Source organism: Danio rerio, chromosome 6 (genome assembly GCF_049306965.1).
Source record: "Danio rerio strain Tuebingen ecotype United States chromosome 6, GRCz12tu, whole genome shotgun sequence".
Taxonomy (NCBI): Eukaryota; Metazoa; Chordata; class Actinopteri; order Cypriniformes; family Danionidae; genus Danio; species Danio rerio.
In genome coordinates, this window is record NC_133181.1 from 38,874,065 (window position 1) to 38,896,478 (window position 22,414).

Sequence of the window (22,414 nt, forward strand, 5' to 3'; positions counted from 1 at the left end):
GAGATGATAAAGTACACTGTTTCCTTTAAAGATTTACCCGATTTGGCCTCTGGAGTTTGTTTTCCATATTAAACTTGCAAAGTCTAAACTTACAATAGAAAAAAATGCAAGACTGAACTTTGTGTAGGTTATTTAATGTTAGGAAAACCCCAATCCGGTAGCGAATGTCTGCAGCCATGCCTCCGTTTTCAGATGTCTTTGTTTTCCACCATCCACACTGACACAGAACAGCAGTATTTTAAAATGAAAATGGCCCCTTCAGTGTTATCAAAATGCTCCATTTTCGGGGCTTGAAAACTCCAAAGTAGTGTGAAAGGAATGCATAACCATAGCAAAAGTTATGCTTTTTAAAACTAAAATGTTTTAGTGTAAACAGGGCCTACTATTTTGTAATCCTAATGGTCTGTTTGTTTACTTGTTTGCTTTTTTATCCTAGTCCAGAGATGCCCAAAGTAGGGCCTGTAGCCTAAAATTGGCCCATTGTCAATTTGATTTGTTCCACTATCACATCTGAAAATGATAGAGAGGGTTGGGCCAATGCCTTTAATAGAGATTAAAACAACAGCGCTTCATACCAAAACTTCTTACCAAACTTTTTTTACATTTTTTTTTTTTTATTGACAATGGTGTTCCTTCAATAAATACCCATACCGATTTTATCGCCCAGCCCTTATTAGACATAACCCTTTTTTGTTTCTTTGTTTCTTTGTTTTGTTACTGAGCTACAAAAAAGCCAATTGAAAATAAATGTTTTAATTAAATTTACATGAATCAGAGTTTTTTTTTTATGTAAAAACTGTCACAACAAATAGAGGACTATGCAGAGGGCATCGGCCAGCAAATCAAGGCAAAAGCTAGGGTAACTCCATTATTTTAGTATTAGTAGTACATTTTTTTTACTGTATTAGGTTCAGTATAAAATATATAAAGTATTAGTTATTATACAGCAATGTTTTATCGGTATTTTAAAATATTTTTAAATTAATTAGGAAATTACCCATGACAACTATATTTACCTTCAGCCCACTAGCCTCAATCATGTTTGGATTTTGAACCTTTTTTAAGAAAAATTTTAGGCAGCCCTGTCCTAGTCTGTTCACGTGATGTGAAGTATGCTGACAACAAGGAGTGCGGATCCAAATGCAGGGTTTATTAAATGGAATGGTCAGGCAAGCAACAGTCAACACAGGCTCAAACAGATGTATATGGGCAAACCAGAGTCGTGGTCGACAATCAGCCAGATGGTCAGTACAGGCAGGGAGCAGACAATATAAACAAAACAAAGCAAGGTTCAAAAACACCGAAGGTAAGGCAAGGAAAATGTGTCGTAATGCTTACTATACAGTTTAACAAGACACAACAACAGTGTGTGTGGTTGTGCTGTTTTTATAGTCCTTGTAGTCAGTCTTTGAGCAGGATCAGCTGTATGAGTCTAATCAGTCCGGATCAGAAACTGGTTGTGTGTGTGTGTGTGTGGTGCATGCCTGGATATTGTAGTTGTTTTGATGGCAGATTTGTAGTTCTCCAGCGATCTGTGAGTTTTCCAGTGATCTGCAAGGGTTGGATTGCTGGTGATAGTGACATTTCAGTGTAATTCTAGTTTTGTTTTGCTTAGTATTTGTGTCTTGTTGAAATTGTTTTGGCTTCTTGTTACCTGGATTACTTTTGAGAATGAAATAAAAGTTGCACTTGGATCCTCAACCACTGATGTGCCGCATTTTTGTAACAGTAACTTCTTTTTTTTTTTTTTGGATAGAGATTTGTTTCTTTAAAAATAATCATTCATGGTTTTTGTGTATTTATTTATGTATTTATTCAATCATTCATTAATTCATTAATTAATTCATTCATTCATTCATTTATTTATTTATTTATTTATTTATTAAAAACTATGGACCTGGCCTAAATAAATTTTTAATTTATGTTATGTGTTGAAAATGAATGAATAAATGAATGAATGAATGAATGAATGAATGAATGAATGAATGAATGAACGAACGAATGATTGAACGAATGATTGAACGAATAAATGTATGAATGAATTTTCTTGAATTAACTTTTCGTCACATTGTTTTATTCTTTCAAAAAATGCATAACTAGGCTGATGTAAATGATTACAGAAAGCTTGTGTTGTTGTCTACCCCAAGAACTGCTTTTTTCCCCAAAGTCTGAACACTTATAGCAGTAATGATGCAAGTGCAATAATAATCTGATGTGCCACGTTTATCTGCCAGCAGGATCATGCTGTTTTGATGAAAGATGATGACTGAAGTGAGTCTTATTCACTGTGTACATTCAGGATAGTGAAGGCAAGACCTTAAAGCCACATTTTCTGACCTCTGTTTTATTTTAAAAGAGCACAAAAGGAGCTGTTTGTTTCCTGAACAGACAGTTGCGAATGATCCTTTATGCTGTTGTTGTGCTTCATAGATCACTGAGTCTTATCACTCCACAGGTAGAAAACAGCAGCGCAGTGGATGAGGGCATTGTAGCATTGAATAGCCAGGCAAGACCTTTAAGCAGAATTCTTTCATCTCATCCCTTTACTATTGTGCATAACGTTTTTGATGCTATCTTAGTCACTGTGATGCTACACTTGAAGTTTTATAGCTCGAAGAGGACTTCCTTTTCCAGTTGGATAGGTTTCATGCCAAACAGTTTTTTTTTCTTTCAGAAGTGTAGTCTCAGTAGCTCATACACTCACTGAGGTTCACAAGTATCCCATACCAAAGTTTGAGAAAAAAACAAAAACAAACAAGATTTGATCATTCTTACAATTAAACAGTGAATCAAATTGAATAAAATTATAATTTCACCACATGACATTATCATTGCATATATGTTTTTCAGTCAGTACACTTTTGCACATCATAATTTACAATTGCCGACAGGTTTAGATTTTTTGCATGCTAAATATAGCAACTTTCTCAGATTGCATTTTTAAATGTGCAAACAGTGTGCTTGTTGCTCACGTGATCAAGCACTTTGCCTCTGATATTGGCCTTTGTCTGCGATTTCAAAACCTTTTGTCTTCAAAACCTGTAGACAAACAAATATCAGGGCTAAAATCATTCAGTGTAAACTTGCCATAAGTTGCTGAATAACACTAACTTCAGCCAATGGATGACGCTAATTCTACATGCTGAATAGAGCCAACTTGAAAGTGAAAGTCGATCATGACCTGGCCAAGTCAAAATTTGTACTTTAATCCTTCCAAGTGCACACATACCAGGGAACACACCCCCGGAGCAGTGGGCAGCCATTGCTGTGGTGCCCAGGGAAGAGTTGGGGGATCACTCTGTTGCTTAAGGGAGAGCGGGTTGGTTATTCAATCACATACCACACCATATACAATCCCTGCTTGTGCCAGGATTTAAACTTGTTATTGTGATCTTTCTATTTGAAGAATGACTCTTTAACCATTAGGCCACGTCTGCCCCCTTAAAATTCAAATTCAATTCAATGTGTGGAACCCACCAAACCAACTAGGAGGGCCAATGCTTACTGTTTTCTTTTTTTTCTACACACTTTTACAAAAAAAAAATATTAATAATAAAAACATTAAAGAGGGGCGTCACAATGGTGCAGTGGGTAGCACAATTGTGTTACAGCAAGAAGGTCGCTGATTTGAGTCCCAGCTGGCACAGTTGGCACTTCTGTGTCGAGTTTGCTTGTTCCTCGTGTTCACGTTGGTTTCCTCCAGGTGCTCCGGTTGTCCCCACACGGTTGTCCACTGTATAAAACATATGCAGGACAATTTGGCCGTTCATTCCACTGCGGCGACCCCTGATTAATAAAGGGTCTTAGCCAAAACTAAAAAGAATGAATAAAATTAAAGATGCTCATTTCTAATATCCATACAGTATTGACCTTATTCTAAAATGCGGAAGTGCGCCTGATTGTCTTAGAACTTCCGTTTTAGTCTCCTATGGGAGAAATGACAAGGAATAATAAACGGCAAAAAAACGGTCAAACTACTTGTTCTACAAACAAATGTTTGCATGACTATACAGACCAAGTAGAATAATATAACAAGGAAATATCAGTTTGCAACATCAAACAGCGAAACGAGCAGTTTTTAATGTCTAAAAATGAATGGAAGTGAATTAGACCCGAAGTCTTGTGCCAAAAAGATTCAAATGGCAGTGCCTGCTCGTCTGCGGAAAATAAGGTCAATATATATATAAAAAAAAAAAAAAAAATATATATATATATATATATATATATATATATATATATATATATATATATATATATACAAATGTTGACTACATATATATATATATATATATATATATATATATATATATATATATATATACAAATATATATATACAAATATATATATACAAATGTTGACTACATATATACATATATACATATATATATATATATATATATATATATATATATATATATATATATATATATATATATATACACAAATATATATATACAAATGTTGACTACATATATATATATATATATATATATATATATATATATATATATATATATATATATATATATACAGTAGTCAACATTTGTAGTCATTCAAAACCTTTAAAATTTGTCTTAAAACTAATACTATATATATATATACTATACTACTAATACTACTAATACTATATATATATATATATATATATATATATATATATATATATATATATATATATATATATATATATATATATATATATATATATATAGACATATACATACAGTAGTCAACATTTGTAGTCATTCAAAACCTTTAAAACTTGTCTTAAAACTAATACTATATATATATATATATATATATATATATATATATATATATATATATATATATATATATATATATATATATATATATACAGTATATTATACAGAGGGAGAGAAAGTAGGTTTATGCTTAACATTTGAATTTTTCTTCAATCTAAAATCCCTCTATTCTCAAGTACAAGTGCTCTATAAAGTTGAAATGGAACTTTCCTTTTCTTATCTAGATTAAAAGTTCAACCTTTAAGTGAGTTCAGAACAAATTCATTTGCTCTTTCAGTCAGTTCTGGCCATTGAGCAATTTCCGTAGCCAGAAAAGAGACTATTGTATCTTCCTATAGGTAATTATGGTACATTTTAATGAAAATGGCATCTGAGTCTGTGCATTTTCGGATGAATAGGCTGGAGGAAAGCAGATTAGACATCTTGAATTTATGTGGTAACCAGTCCTTTTTAATGGTAGCTCATAATTTCACAGATCAATGAGCATTACCTGCAGCAGTAAAAGAGGGTAGAATTTGTATGCATGCCAAATTCAATATTTTCAACCTATTGTTGAACAAGGACAAAGCCATTAGAAATGTGCAATTAAAGGTATTTTTCCACAAGTAATTCTTTTATGTTGCACAGACACTCCACTAACAACGTTATAAAGCTTGCACAATATTAAGACAGACATGCTATTCACTGAGGTTTCCATTTTAAGCAGAGGCTTCATTCAGCTGATTTTTTTCAAAGCATCTCAGGCATAATTAAGTTTAGAAAAGCAGCTGCATTGACAAATATATTACATTATGCTATATTTTTAAATTAGTATGGTGCTTATTTCTCTGATTGTCAAAGTCTTGAATTTAACACGGGCAGTGGAGCAAGGCCTTGGAACCTTATTCAGACAAGTATAGTTTTTTTTTTTTTTTTTTTTTTTTTTGCTGAAATGTGCAAATTTGTATAACTAGGCTGTCGTTGAGGTTAAGGTCAGTGTAGTTTAACGGTAAACACTATCCACAGGTTCTTGGCTGACCTAACAGTTTTTGTGTTGTTGAGCCAAGCTGTAAAGTGATTTACTGGTCGATTGATAGCTGAATCTAGGCCAAAATGTCAGAGAAGCAGGCAGAGGTACGTGATAAGATTGTAGGTATAGTGCTGTTAGAAGAGTGTTAGAGAAAGTTAATTATGCCTTGTTTAGTAAAATACAATACAGTATGATTCAGTATGGGCCACCCATATCGGGTTTACATTTCCAGTTATGGTGTTTCACAAAAAGGTTTCTTTTGCATGCGTAACCCTTGGCTATAAGATGTTGAAAAACCAACTACGCCACAGAGGTTATTATCCAGGAAAATAAGCAGCAGTTGTTTAACACAAAAGTTACAACAATATGAAGGACCCTGCTGGTTCATTTTTGATTAAAGACAGAGACGTGACTTACAAAATTACAAAATTTATTAATTCACATACTCTATATTAAAAACTATTTTAAAATGGTCACCCTAAAGTTACCAATTACTTACCCAGGCACAAAGAGGCCACAATAACGGACATCAAACCAGTGTATAAAAATGATTAAAGCAAGTGATAAATCAAACCCATACAATTCAACAAACCCCCTTCAAATCAGCATCAACATTACAGCTCATCCGTTCACGTGTGGATATGAACACAGACTAAAATACTTTCACTGGAAATAAACTAAAATAATAAAAATTAAAAAAAAATAATAAATAAATCACAAAACACAAAATTCACAATGCAGAGTAATGATCGATTTGAATATGGACGTTAGATCGGGGTCAAAATGGTATGCACAAAAATAGTGTCACCATAATGTTTAATGGAATGTCCATGAGGAGTAATCACAGCCGAGGACAGCAGATGAGACTAATTTTAAAGGCAGCCACAAATAAATGATACGAATCAACAGCTAGCACCTACATGCCGCACCTTCTAGAGGAGTTTCATAGGCTAGAGCAGACTTTGCGAACGATGCTTATCACTTCACGTGCACACACTTTTCCAGGTTAGAGAAGACTTTGTGAACGGCACCAATCACTTTGCGCACACACACACATTTTCCTGCAAAAGGTCAACCAGGGACTAAAAGAAATTTTGCAGGTGTACGCAATAAAACTACATGCAGACGCCAGTAGGTGTATTGTGCCCTCAGTGTGTTACTGCGAAATTCTAAAAATAAAACCCATTAACATGCCTTTTGCACAGTTCATTATTTCAAATGGATACATGCACAACAAGGAAGTGCTTCATTCTATCCACACACTGAGATGCAACATGTGGACTTCCCCTTAAACAACAATAGAAGACATATAAGGAGATCCTGTTCTTGCTTCTCGGCTTGTGGCTCAGGTTGACCATGGTTCATTGTTGATGATTGTCATTGTGTTATTATGGTTTTGTGCTTATGCCAGTTCAATCTCAAGAGGAAACATAATTCTTTTACAAAAAAAGTGTCTAATTTGTAAGAATTCATGATTTCATTCTTTGGAAAACTCAAAATATATAAACGGAGTTGTACCCCCAAACCCCATCCTGAAACCTGTCTGTCATTAGCTACTATTGGTTTTCTCCCTGTAAATTAATAGCATTTAGCAGTGAGCCTAGCTGCATTGTTGTACAATATACCCTTACAAATGGGTCCCAAAAAGTTTTTTTTTTTTTTTTTTTTTTTTGCTATTTTAGTACTTTTGTCAGAGGAAACAGAAATACTTAAATGTGTACCATACTGTATAAACCGTGCCGCTCAATGAAAAGAGCAATAAGTGTACAATTTTAAAGAGAGAGTTCAGGTAAAAATAGTCATCATGTATTCACAGCTTATTGTTTTAAACTCAAATGACTTTCTTCTTGAAAATACAAAAGAAGGCCCTGTGAAAAATGCCAATGTATTTTTTACCCCTCTAGTTCCTGAGGTCTGGGTGGGAATTGAACTTGTCTTTCTATTAGTAGGCGAACACTAACAGACAAGCTAGAGATCACACCATAGTGTCAGTCATGCATCTTTAGCCCAGAGGTTTGAGGTTTACTTTCCCATTTCCGAACAACCGGCCTCGGTTACACTAAAGACACTCCCGTTTGGGTCATGACACCTGTATAAACCTTTAGATTGCACTCCCCTTGCTCTGTGCGGGATTCAAACGCACTTTTCCAGCATGGGAGGAAGGCACTAACAAGGACTCTAAAGACCACAGATTCTAGTGTCTGTCGCTGGTGTGTCTCTTAAGGCCAGAGATTGGGACAAATGAACACCAACTCCTGCGAGCTGATCTTCATTAGACTTACCCCCACCCCACCAGCCCCAAACCTTACTCCAATCCAGGTCATGTCAACAATGTAATCTTTACATTTCATTCGCCCCATTCAAAGTATGTTTAAAACAGGTGTTCCCAGGAGGGGATGTAGGTGTAGTAACACAGATATTAAATACCACCAATGGCAGTTTATTTTACAGTATGCACATTTATTCAATCATTCGTTCATTGGTTCGTTCGTTCGTTCGTTCGTTCGTTCGTTCGTTCGTTCGTTCGTTTGTTCGTTCATTCATTCATTCATTCATTCATTCATTCATTATTTTTCCTTTGTCATAGTCTCTTATTTATCTGGGATTGCCACAAAGCAATGAACCACCAATTTATCCAGCTTATGTTTTACAGAGCGGAAGCCCTTCCAGCTGCAATCTAGTAGTGGAAAACACCCACACATGCTTATATTTACACACACACACACACACACACACACACACACACACACAGATAAACTATGGCCAATTTTAGTTCATCCAATTCACCTATACCACATGTCTTTGGACTGTGGGGGAAACAAGGGCACCCGAACACGGGGAGCACATGCAAACTCAACACAGGAATGCCAACTTGTCCAACTGGTACTCCAATCAGCGACCTTTTTGCTTTGAGGTGACCATACTAACCTCTGCGCCACCATAGTATGCACACATCCAAAATGAAAACTTGAAACGGGTGTAAATACAGACTAATGAAGATTCACACAGTTCATTTACTGACTTGCATAATATATACACGTGAGGCAAGACCATAAAATAAAGTGCTACGTTGCAGCCTTTAACGATAATGCTAATGTGTGTTGTTTTGTTCATCACAATGGTACTTACTTGTGCTGCTCCTTGATTCCTGCAATTAAAACACGTAAGAAGTAAAAGTAAACAAACAGCATTCTTTTTCATGTTAATTTGCATCTGTTCATACTTTTGTGTGAGTACAGTATGATACTGCACTCCAAACTGTCATAAATACATGAAAGAGTCTTTAAAAAAGGCTTTGGAAGCAATGCTGCAAAACAATATCTTTCTCATGCAGACCAATCCTTTCACTTCATAACACTGTATTTTATAAAAATATATTAGGAACGATGAGTATTTTTGTTTTGCATATATTAGCCTGTTTCCACTGAGTGGTACAGTAAGGTACAGTTCGGTACGCTTTTATGGCCATTTCCACTGTCAAAAGCATATCGAACCGTACTGTAGCCTACCACTTTTTCGGCACCCTTTCGAAAGGGTACCAAACACGAGAAAGGGTAGCAAAAGGTGGAGCTACACATGAAGCTGATTGCTGATTGGTTACAGTGATATGTCACGAGCTTGTGTAGAGCTAGAATGAAAACAAAGGAACCACCCTGTTTTAAATACACAGCCGAGACATTACACCGTAATACTATATGCATATATTAACGATCCATGAACCTTGTCGTTGTCTTGATATACAGACACAAAGCCAAGAAGAACAAAATCTGCCGTGTCCTGTTGTTGTTTTACGAGGCCGTCTAAAAGTGCGATTATGATCCTACTATGATCTTGGAATGACATATTTACTCTCTAACAGAGGTTACATGTGCAGATGAACATTAAAGACACACATGAGAGGTTTGCAAAAAGACTGTAAAAAGAAAAAAAGTTGATTAATTAATTAAATGTCCCAATCCACTGACATAATTTGGGTCATATTTCCTGGATAGATAGTTAAGCTACAGCTTCCTCTTTAAGCTGACACTCTGGGGGCTGAGACAATGAAACTGTTGTGTCATTATGTCACCCCTCAGATTCATACAGGCGGGTGTGTGGGAGGATTGTTTTGTTATCGTGTTACAAGGGAATCACATGATACTTTTAATAAGAAAGCAGTTGCAAGAAATTAATCCTATTAACATAGTCCATATCCCCAAGACACAATGAAATGATGTTGAAATGTGCATAGCAGACTAAGGAAGATCCACCACCAGCTTCCCTCCCCTCTAACCAACTATCTTGTCAACATATGTTTGTGTGTCCTGGAGGAAACCAACCGAAGTGATAGAAATTCAATTAACACATTGCCTAAAAATAAAACAAACATAAAGTTTTTAATTATACAGAGGGAAAGTGTGTACCAACTGCTTCAGTTCACTGGCTTGAGACTCAATACTCATAATTTTGTCTAGCCAAAGGGTCGACTGGTGCAGAATATTCAAGCTGACGTTAGAAAGGTGAATTAAAGGTGGAAAACAGAAAAGATGTTTATTGATCAGCTAGGCTGCACCAGATTTGTATGTACTCTATATCTTAAGCCAGAGCCTCGGACAGGAGAATCCATCACTATTGGCAGGTGATGTTGATGATCCAAGAGAGCGTGGCAGGTTTATGGACACATTTTAAGTGGGCTGTCTGGGCCTCTTTAAAGCCACATCACTCAATCATTGCAATAGAATTAGGTCACATATGCGTCAGTAATGGTCCATTTAGGCCACAGGGAGGGAGAATGTACTACTTTTGCTTAACTTTTGTATAACAATACAGAACAAATATGCATATACCTGAGTATGTACCCACACAGCCTGAAACATTGCTGAAAGCATTAAGGCAGAAGAAGCATTTACCTAACTATATCATGAACTAAAAATTCCATTGTATTTTTGGGGTTCTGAAAACAGTTTTGAAGGCATGTTGTATTAAATTGAATTTTATTGGATTAAATTGAATTGAACTGAATAACATTTTTGTTTGACAGATTTTTGACAAACTGTACAAAAATATAAGTACCCCAAACATTTTAAAATAAAACCATAAAGGATAAAAATACAACAAAGGCCCGGGCTTGTTTTCCATGTGGTCCTCGCTGCTAAAAAAACGAAGTATGGCTGCAAAATACAGATACTCCTCCACATTTTAAAACAGGAACAAAACTATTCACAATATAATAACATACAATATAACATCATCATCTATCTACCATGCAAACTAACTATTATCATTAAACAATCATCGTTTGATCGCTTTTTTAAACCTCCTTAAGTCTTTTATTTCCTTGATTGATTTTGGTAATTTGTTCCACATGATGATGAACATATTTTTCCCCACTACACTTCTAAATTTAAATAAAGAAATATAAAAATCCCAACCCCTAGTACTATATGAATACTGTTGCAATATTTTATTAACAGCATACTTCATTTAATGGTTTGTTTTTGAAAAACAATACCATTATCGTGTTCATGTGCTCATTTTGCATCGCAAAACGTGTTACTATAGTGATATGGTTAACTCTTAAATTGACACATTTTTTTTTCTTTTTTTAGAAATAGAATTATTTCACATGTCACCTAGAGTTAGGGTTGGTACAAACCAAGCCGACACGTCTGCACTAAAAAACTGCAAGAACACACCAAACAGACCAAACAGACAAAGGCGAAAGAAACGAGAGCCACATTCTGTGCCTGCATAAAGGACGTATTCTCTTGTTCCGCCAAGTGAAACCAAATTTCTGACGCACACAGACAAAGCATAAACAAAACGCATTTAGGATCATTTAGCACATAAATTGTCACTAACCACGGAGTGATTTGCTTGTGCAAATCTGATTATCTAACAATACAAATATTTGAGTATGAAATGTAGAGAAAGTACGGCTTCATTGTTATCATTCTTTGCTTTAATTGTTTATTTGCTACATCACTTCACTATGTCACATTCGTGCTCTGATTTGTTGCTGAATAACCAGTTAAATGGCTCTTTTCGACCGATGATGATTCTACATGCTGAATTGGGCCAACAAGCTCCAACATAAACCCGATGAGAGGCGATATGTGGAACCCATCAAAACAACCCGTCTGACTGGTTGACCAACAAAGCCCAATGACTAGGGCCAGACAAAATCTGCAGCTCTTTTTTGCTATTACGGTTTAAAAAAAAAAAAAATCAGCAAATTTATGCAGATTGATTTTTTTTTTATAGTATTATAACTATAATATATAACTATATTAAGTATTATAACTAAAAACTTAATATATAAAATAAAAATAATATCGTTTTAACTTAAACTTTATAGTTAAAATGCAAATCCAATTTAATTCAGTATTTGATAAACAGCTCGTGTCTCATATAATATATCTACTAAATACAAATATTGAAAATATTACTTTACAATCTGTATTAAAGTAAATAAATCATTAGAACATTTTCATATTAGTCAATAATATTACTGAAATTAATTTAAAAAACTGAACAAATATAAATTTACCCACATTTACACACATAAAAAGATTCAATGATGAGCTAAAAATCGTTGAAAATCTGCAGATTTCTGTGCATGCAGATTTTGTGTGGGCTTACCAATGACCAACTGTTGGCTTGGTGTGTCCTGACCATAGACTGTAAAATGTATGGACGTAGTATCCATGACGTCACACATAGTTTTCGGAAGGAGAAAATGAGGCTACAAGTAGGCGTGGCCAATTGTCACCATTTTGTTTGCTTGTCATCGCACACACCGGGGGTGACCAAATGAGGGCAAAGAGGTGGAGCGGCAGAGGAGCTACAGATGCCTGCTGGCATATTTCGTGGACGGGCTTTTCTTTGAGAGAAAACTTAATATTTCATTACCTGTGGCTCATTTGTGTTCTGACCACTTGTGTTTGGTTGTGTACTATATCAATAAAGTGTTAGTCTCTTAAAAACACTGTTGTAATACATTGAGCCACAATGCATTGTTCTTATGACGTTTTCTACAAGAGGAAAATGCAAATAACTCCCAAATACTTCAGAAATAGTCTGTATTAGTAAATGCAAGGCTATTTATGAAATCCAGGCATAACACTGTATATGACAACATTTCAGATGATTGTTCTAGAGCCTACAGCTAATCAATCTGTCAGATTCTAGAGCGCATTACAGGTCTAAAGAAAATTATAGATGAAAAATATCTTATCTTAAATATAACAAATACATTTATAGAAATGTTATACAAGTATGAGTTGAACTCACCTTGAAAATGGAGGCAACTTGAATGATTTGTGAGCACAATTAAGTGCACACAGCATGCCATATTATCTGATAATTGTAGGAAATATTTCCAAAAAGCAACTAACTGTGTAAAGCCACATAAAACAAAACAAAAATACAACGTATATGCTGAGTTCAGCAGCTAATCAGCCGGAATCATCTGAGGTGACGGGACAGCGACCAGCGAGACCTAGCTGTCACTCTAGTGGCCACGCCCTTAAATATGCATACTTAATAAAACAATAAAAACGAAATGGATGAGTTCTAAAAATTTATCCCCCTCACAGTTATCATGAAGGGTAATATTAGTTGTATATGCACCCAAAACCATCTTTTGTACCAGGCTGCAAACATGTTTTTATCAGCTGTAAAATTGGTCAATATAGCATTGCAGTCAGTGAACATATGGATTTCTTGAAGACAGCCCCCAAAGGCGAGTCGACGATTTGCAGTTTCAGTTACCTCCATATTGGCTTCACGGGAGAGAGAGAGCGGGAGGTTGCCGCTTGGTCCTGACCCCTAAATAGTTGACTTTTAACATTTTTTTTTATTCATTTTGCCAATTAGTGTGTTGGGAGCATTTTCAGTTTAGTGTGAATCAATAAATACAAATAGTAGTTAGATAGTAGTTATTTGTTTTAAGACAGCTAATTTCTTGGTCAATATGTCTTTTAACTCTTATTTAAAGATTACTGACAATGTATAACAGTCTTCTGTTTATTATAATCACAGACCACAGGTTTTTTAAAAAAAATTTTTATAAGCCACTTTAAATGGATTTTTTTATTTTACAAAGTTGCATCACCATCTACTGGCCTGGCATGTATAAAACAAAGAGTAAATAAAAATACATTTTTTTTTTTGTATTTTAAGTACATTGTTGTGGTGTAAATATACCTAAATACCATCGGGTCTATTGACAAATACTTTTAAACATTATTATTCATAGGTAAATGTGACCCCGGTCCAAAAAATAAAATCAGTCTGATGTCGCACAGGTATACTGGATTTTTGGCAATAATCAATAATGCAATGTATAGGTAAATTATTGATTTTATTTTACGCCAAAATCATTGTAATATTAAGTAAAGAAATTTGATCATAAATGATCATAAATGTGTAAACAACACTGCATGCTTTTTCAAAGAATCAATCTAATTATTTTGAAATGTTCTCTTTGTTTTTTTGCAATAATAGCATATAGATATGTCTGTCTGAGAAATTAGAGTAAAAACAGCTTTTAGTTGACACCAAAGCACTGCACTCATTTCCATAATTGCTGAACTTGGCTCCTGCCAGGTATATTCACCACATTCTCCCACTTGCATTGCCCTGCTATTTAATCCTAAGGCCCTGTCAAGCGAGACTGATGAATCTTGTCAATGCAAGAAAAGCTCTAGATTGGACTAGTCCAGCAATTTACTATAAGTACTCAATTTGAGACTGAAACGCTGCCTGGCTTTTGCAGATGGGTGGCCATGGAGTTCCAAATAAAATAAAAATAGTTTTATTAAAATCAATGAGTGTGCGCACCCTCAACATCTAATTGCCTTTTTGAGTACATTTTCAAAAATCTGAAAATTACCTGTATCAAATTGGGAATAATTTTGGTGTGCTACTGTATGAAGTTGAGTGCAAAACCATTTTATAGAAATCTAAAGTACTTTCAAATGGAAATTGGATGTCATGGTGAATTAATAAATTGACAGTAAAAAAATGCTGTGTTAACAGGCTGAGTTAATAGCTACAGTCGCATATAAACCAGATATTTGTGAAATACTTTGAAAATAAATGTGGTCAATTTATTTAGTCAGTGTATTTATATAATAAAAAATAGTGCTCAAACAAACAAACAATAAATAAATAGATAATTATTTTTATATTATTATTATTATTATTATATTAGTATCATTATTATCTTCATGTGCAGGTATATTTATATATAAAATATTAAAGAAAATATTTTGTAGTCTGGATCAATAATTACAAAATTGATTTTATATTCATTCATTCTATCCCCTTCAGCTTTGTACCTTATTTATCAGGGGCTGCCACAGCAGAAGGAACTGCCAACTATTCCGAAAAATGTTTTATGCAGCAGATGCCCTTCCAGCCACAATCCTGTACTGGGAAACACCTATACATGCTCATATTCACACACATATGCTTTGGCCAATTTAGTAAATACAATTCATCTACAGCACAAACCTGAAGCACATGGAGAAAAGCCACATCAACACAGGGAGAACATGCAAACTCCATACAGAAATGCCAACTGATCCAGCCAGTACTCGAATCAGCGACATTCTTGCTGTGAGGCAATTGTGCTAACCACTGTAAATATGTCACACAGAGGCGTTTTTCGGGTGTGTGTGAAACAAGAAAAAAAAATGAATGATGGCTCAGCCGACGTAGCACTATGGTGCAAGGTGCGTTTATTTACAGTGCAAAAGTTTCCATTCCAAAAATCCCAAAAATAAAAGAAAAAAAAAATAGATATATATATATACAAAAAAATAAACAAACAACAATACAAACAAATAGAGACAATAAAGTAACAAAATAATTATATACAAAATATTTGTTCTCCAGAATTATCAAAAACCAACTATTCGCCACTACTCACACCTTCTATCTCCAACGACTCCCACCCTGAACTGAGCACAAGTCACTCTATTTATAGTGAGTGACTCCGCCCAGTTTGGATTAAACTATATTGAAGGTAAGTATAAGGTAAGTATGGACATAAACAATCTTTCAGGTAAGCATTTCACACTTTTATACACTTCATTTGTATTACTATATAACTTAAAACCAAAATTATTAAATCAGCATTTTCACATGTCATGAATACTGCTTTTTCCATTGTTTTCCCATTCTTTTCATCCCCCACATAAAACACATAGTCTCCCCCGGGTGCCCAACCACTCAGCGCATGCGCAGCGCATCACTGTGCATAAAATGCTGCGCATGACCTTTTTGGCCCCTTTTGCCTCCCGTAGCCGCGATTGCGCAACCCGGAAGAGAGACGCAACAGAAACGCAACGAGACGAACAAACACAAACACAAACGGACACACAGGTAAGACAAATGTATGCGGTGTGATTTATGGCGTGTCAGAATATGCAAGGATTAATGGAGTATATAATGTGTTTGTGCGTGTATGTGTTTTTATTACAGCGCAATCTCCCGTGTGCACCCGATCGATCGGCTGGTGGAGTGAAGGTAAGTTATGTGTGTGTGCGTGAATATGTGGGTGTACAGCTCTGCCGCAGGCCAGTGACAAACTCCTTTGTCACATTACCTCCCACCTCTCCTAGATTGCTGACGTCAGGCAATCGTGACAGGTAATCTGCTGTGACATTGCTCTTTCCCGCCTTGTATCTTACATTAAACTTGAAAGGCTGCAGTGACAGGTACCATCTGGTCACTCTGGCATTCTGGTCTTTCATTGTATTGATCCAGGTTAAGGCTCTATGATCCGTTTCTAGGGTAAACTCTCTACCCATCAGGTAGTATCTCAAACTGTCCAGTGCCCACTTTATAGCCAATCCTTCTTTTTCAATGGTGGCATACCTGGTCTCTCGTGGCAACAGCTTTCTACTCAGGTATAGGATGGGGTGTTCCTGACCTTCATCCTCCTGCATAAGCACTGCTCCAATTCCTCTCGCTGAGGCATCCACCTGTACCAAGAACTTCTTTGTAAAGTCTGGGCTTCGTAAAACAGGTACAGTACACATTCTTTCTTTCAAGGTAATGAAAGCCTTCTCACATTCTTCGGTCCACGGAACCGGATTCTTTATGGCTTTAGCCGTCAAATTCGTCAAGGGTGCTGCTTTTTCAGAGAATTGAGGAATGAATCTCCGATACCATCCCACCAGTCCGAGAAAGGATCGTACCTCCTTCTTGGTACGAGGTCTAGGACAGTTGCGGAGTGCCTCCACTTTGTCCACTTGTGGTCGTATCTCTCCATTCCCCAGCTGGAACCCAAGATACCTCGTTTCTTGTCTGGCCCACTCGCACTTGGCGACGTTCAGTGTCAAACCAGCTTTCTGTATCTTCTGCAGAATCTTGTGCAGATGGTGTACATGATCGGTCCAGGTAGTACTATAAATGACTACGTCATCCAGGTATGCGGCACTGTACTCCTCACAGTTTCTTAATACCTGATTCATGAGTCTTTGGAACGTTGCGGGAGCTCCATGAAGACCAAAGGGCATGGTCTTAAAATGGTATAGCCCCACTGGTGTCCTAAATGCAGTATACTCCCTGCTCGTCTTCTCCAAGGGTACCTGCCAGTATCCTTTACAGAGGTCCAAAGTAGTGATGTATTTGGCTCTCCCAATCCTCTCGACCAGTTCATCGATGCGTGGCATCGGGTAAGCGTCAAACTTGGACACCGCATTTAACTTCCTGAAGTCCAGGCATACTCTCAGCGTACCATCCTTCTTAGGTACAATGACTATTGGACTACTCCAAGCACTAGTCGATGGTTCTATGATGTCCATTTCCAACATCATCTTCAGCTCTTCCTTCAAGGGTTTAATCAGGCTTTCAGGCACTCTATATGGCCTTTGACGAATAGGTGTTGCTTCCGTTAGACAGATTTTGTGCTCCACCAAGTTTGTTCTTCCAGGTCTTCCTCTCTGTAATTCTGGGTAGGTGTTTAACACTTCGGTCAGTTCCACTCTTTGCCTCTCTTGCAGATGTTCCAGGCTTACCGCTGACTGCAAGTGTTCTGGGGTTTCAAAGTCCACCTTGTCGTCATCTTCTGCTTCAGGTGTCTCCACCTTACAGGCCAACATACCTTTCTTCAACTCAGGTCCTGGCTCCCGCCATTCCTTCAAAAGATTGACGTGGTATGTTTGATTTTTCTTCCCCTTATCTGGATGAAACACCTCATAGGTAACAGGACCCTTCTTCTTAGTGATCTCATAGGGACCCTGCCACTTCGCCAATAGCTTGTTTGTGGAAGATGGTAATAGTAACAGCACTTTTTGTCCTGGTTGGTATTCTCTCCGTCGAGACCATTTGTCGTACCACAGCTTCTGGTTCTTCTGAGCTTCCTCCAGATTCTCCTGAGCTTGCTCTCGGTACTTCTCAAGTCTGTCTCTCATCTGTAATACAAACTTTACAATGTTAGTTTCTCCTTCGGCTGTAGTGCTTGATGCTTCCCAACTCCTCTTCACCAGATCGAGAGGACCTTGCACCTGCCATCCGTACAGGAGTTCAAAAGGCGAAAAGCCTGTGGATGCCTGTGGGACCTCTCGGTATGCATATAGCAGGAACGGAAGCCACTTGTCCCAGTCTTTGCCGTTGTCACTTACAAATTTCCTCAACATCCTTTTGAGGGTTTGATTAAATCTCTCTACTAATCCATCGGTTTGTGGATGGTAGGGACTTGTGCGGATGGAATGGATGCCCAGCTGCTTGTGCAGTAACTGCATCAGTCTTGATGTGAAATTAGTGCCCTGATCAGTGATGATCTCTTGCGGAAATCCAACTCTGGAAAACAGTTGTGTTAATGCAGTGATTACCTTAGCAGTTGTGATGCTGCGTAGAGGGAATGCTTCAGGGTATCGTGTAGCGTAATCACAGATGACTAATATATACTGGTTGCCTGTACTGCTTCTTTCCAATGGCCCAACAATGTCCATGGCGATCCGTTTGAATGGAGTTTCGATGACAGGTAATGGATGCAAAGGAACTCGCGCTGACCTGTGAACAGAGCTGGTTTTCTGGCAAACAATACATGTGGAGCAATATGTGTGTACGTCAGTATACATGGAAGGCCAATAGAATCGTGTACCGATGCGTTGGTAGGTTTTCTGGTGTGCTAAATGTCCAGAACAAGGAATGGTGTGTGCTAGATGTAATATGAGTGATCTGCAACATGTAGGCACAACAAGACGTTTGACACCATCAGACAACACATATAGTACATCCTTTTCTATCACATATTTCTCTGCCCCTAGCGTCTCAATTTGTTTTTCCCCCTCACACACCTTAGAAAACAAAGGTTTCAATGTTACATCTTCAGCTTGTAACTGTGCAATATTTTTAGGGATATTCCATTCAGTCACCTTCAACCCTTCAGTTGACACTTCCACAATAGGTGAACCCAATTGCTTCTCTAGACGGCGCTGTCGCCGTGATTTTTTTTGGTTTACCCCCCTCCCCTTGGATCAAACTGTCATCCATAGCAGGTAAGGGCTCTAAACCCGCTCTGGTTTGTGAGCGTGTTAGCACAGGACATGATATAACATCATACACATTGGTACTTTCAACAGCATTGCTTAACAGTTCGTTCAACACAGGTAGGTCCCATCCCAAAACCATACCTACAGGTAAAGCATCCACTACCCCCACTGACATCAAGTATGGTTGATCATTGATAACAAGAGTCACTTCAGTGGTAGGATAGTCTTTTTTGTCCCCATGTACGCATTGGATGTTCTGTGTGTGTGTAAAGTCAATGGTGTTTCTTGGAATGTAGCATTGTTTTATCAGTGTAAATGTGCTGCCAGTGTCAATGAGTGCATTTATGTTTTGTCCATTCACGGTGACGTCTATGTGTCGATTAGTGTACGTCACCTTGTCTTTTACGTCCCCCTCTCTTGGAACATAACAAAGACTGGTGAGTTTGGGTTTGCGTACTGGGCAGTTCGACGCCTTGTGCCCCTCTTGTTGACAGTAATAGCAAATAAGCTTTTTAGTAGGAAAAACAGAGACAGTACCTTTTCCAGATGTATCAGTGTGCTTGGCCCCTCGTGTTGGTGTAGAACGGGCATACATCTGACCTCCTCGGTGTGCATTCAAGTACTGGACTGCCAACTTTGCTGCATTCAGCCCATCGGTCGGCTCGTGCTCTCTCACCCAGGTCCGTACCTCCAATGGCAGTACTCGTAGCAGCTGCTCCAGGATGATAGCCTCTCCTACCTCCTCCTTTGTGCACTGCTCGGGACGTATCCATCGTTTGTAGAGCCCCTTGAGGCGATTGTAGGTCTCCGTCGGTGTTTCTCCAGCAGGAATTGATGTCTGCCGAAATCGTTGTCGGTAGGTCTCTGTTGATAAATCGAATTTCGTCATCAGTGCCTCCCGAAGATCCTTATAGACTTCCGCCCGATCTTCGTCCATCGCGAGGTATGCCTCCAGCGCTTTTCCGGTGAGAAGGGGTACTAGTCGATTCGCCCATTCCTCTTCCGGCCAACCCCAGGTCTTTGCCAGACGCTCAAAACGACGCAAGTAATTCTCCACGTCCTCTCCCTCTTGAAATGCTGGCATCCGTGACTCTGGTCGCATTGGTGGTGGTGGTGGTGAGTCTGCCGCCCTCTGCGTCGACAGTGTCGGGTTCTGCATGACTGACGGTCCCCGAATTCGTGAAGCTGCAGGTGTGGGTAGATCTAGGCGTAGGCTTTGGCTTGGTGATGTTTCTGGTATAACTGAGCGTTGCAGTGACTCTCGCAACCCCCGTAGCTCATAGATGAGGCCTTCTTCCCTTTTTGACTGAGCTGTCAGAAATGTCCTCATCAATGCCACTACATTGCTCTCCATACCTTTTGATTCAGGTTTAACTCTAGGGGACATGGCTTCGGCACCCTCTGCACTGGCTGTCTCCTCTTCGTCCATAGTGTCCCATGCTACCTCTTCCAGCACAGGTTTTTGTGACCGCAGACCCTTCCTGGCCTGTTTTCCAGAAGTCACTTTTCTACGACTGGCCATCCCACTTCTGACACCACTTGTCACACAGAGGCGTTTTTCGGGTGTGTGTGAAACAAGAAAAAAAAATGAATGATGGCTCAGCCGACGTAGCACTATGGTGCAAGGTGCGTTTATTTACAGTGCAAAAGTTTCCATTCCAAAAATCCCAAAAATAAAAGAAAAAAAAAATAGATATATATATATACAAAAAAATAAACAAACAACAATACAAACAAATAGAGACAATAAAGTAACAAAATAATTATATACAAAATATTTGTTCTCCAGAATTATCAAAAACCAACTATTCGCCACTACTCACACCTTCTATCTCCAACGACTCCCACCCTGAACTGAGCACAAGTCACTCTATTTATAGTGAGTGACTCCGCCCAGTTTGGATTAAACTATATTGAAGGTAAGTATAAGGTAAGTATGGACATAAACAATCTTTCAGGTAAGCATTTCACACTTTTATACACTTCATTTGTATTACTATATAACTTAAAACCAAAATTATTAAATCAGCATTTTCACATGTCATGAATACTGCTTTTTCCATTGTTTTCCCATTCTTTTCATCCCCCACATAAAACACATAGTCTCCCCCGGGTGCCCAACCACTCAGCGCATGCGCAGCGCATCACTGTGCATAAAATGCTGCGCATGACCTTTTTGGCCCCTTTTGCCTCCCGTAGCCGCGATTGCGCAACCCGGAAGAGAGACGCAACAGAAACGCAACGAGACGAACAAACACAAACACAAACGGACACACAGGTAAGACAAATGTATGCGGTGTGATTTATGGCGTGTCAGAATATGCAAGGATTAATGGAGTATATAATGTGTTTGTGCGTGTATGTGTTTTTATTACAGCGCAATCTCCCGTGTGCACCCGATCGATCGGCTGGTGGAGTGAAGGTAAGTTATGTGTGTGTGCGTGAATATGTGGGTGTACAGCTCTGCCGCAGGCCAGTGACAAACTCCTTTGTCACAAAATAACACTATCATGTCGTCCTTGATATTATATACTGTAGATAGTATAATTTTATAATGATTATATTATACTAGTTATAATAATTGTAAGATAATATAATAACAAATAAATTTTTAAAATTAAATATCATGTCCCATCATCATTCAGCAAAACAAATGTTTGTTAAAGTGAAATACAGTTGAAGTCAGAATTATTATCAGCAAATTGTTATGAATTAACTAAAAAGCCCCATGGCGGAAAATGGAAAAATTAGGGTTATGTTCAGGGCTTTACATTAACACCCGCCAACCCGCCAAATGCGGGTAGATTTCAGCGGTGGCGGGTAAAACAGACACTCCCACTAGCCACTTTGGCTGGTTAAAAATAATTTTCCCAGATAATCATTTTTAAAAGCAGGGTTTGACAGTAAGGATGGTCCAATATGCATGCACAGGCGATCGAGAAGCAACTCGACTGACAAAAAAAATTTGGGTTCGCAACTTCGCGCGAGCAAAGCAGGTGAATACCGGATGAGAGGATAATCACTCGCGCCAACAGCTGAGGTGATACGCGCGATTGTTTATAACGTGTGTGCGCTCCCGTTTTCTTTTGTGAAGCAACTGTGTCTAGAAACACAACTGATGCGATCGATTCTCTTTCAAATAGACTGA

General features: G+C 37.8%; 1 protein-coding gene across 5 annotated transcripts in view; it reads left to right on the forward strand.

The window, feature by feature from the left end:
• rhcgl1 (Rh family, C glycoprotein, like 1) overlaps positions 1-22,414 on the forward strand; it is a 132,105-nt gene that overhangs the window by 56,359 nt on the left and 53,332 nt on the right. Inside the window, exons 1-2 of one of the 5 annotated variants that reach the window (XM_068221758.2) lie at positions 21,342-21,544; positions 21,644-21,688. The exons of 3 other annotated variants lie outside the window; for them this stretch is intronic. In XM_068221758.2, the coding sequence (XP_068077859.1) occupies positions 21,425-21,544; positions 21,644-21,688 (165 nt within the window). In that variant the 5' untranslated portion in view covers positions 21,342-21,424. Of the gene's footprint in view, positions 1-21,341; positions 21,545-21,643; positions 21,689-22,414 lie in introns of those variants that run through there. One more of the 5 variants, XM_073953085.1, reaches the window with a different exon arrangement.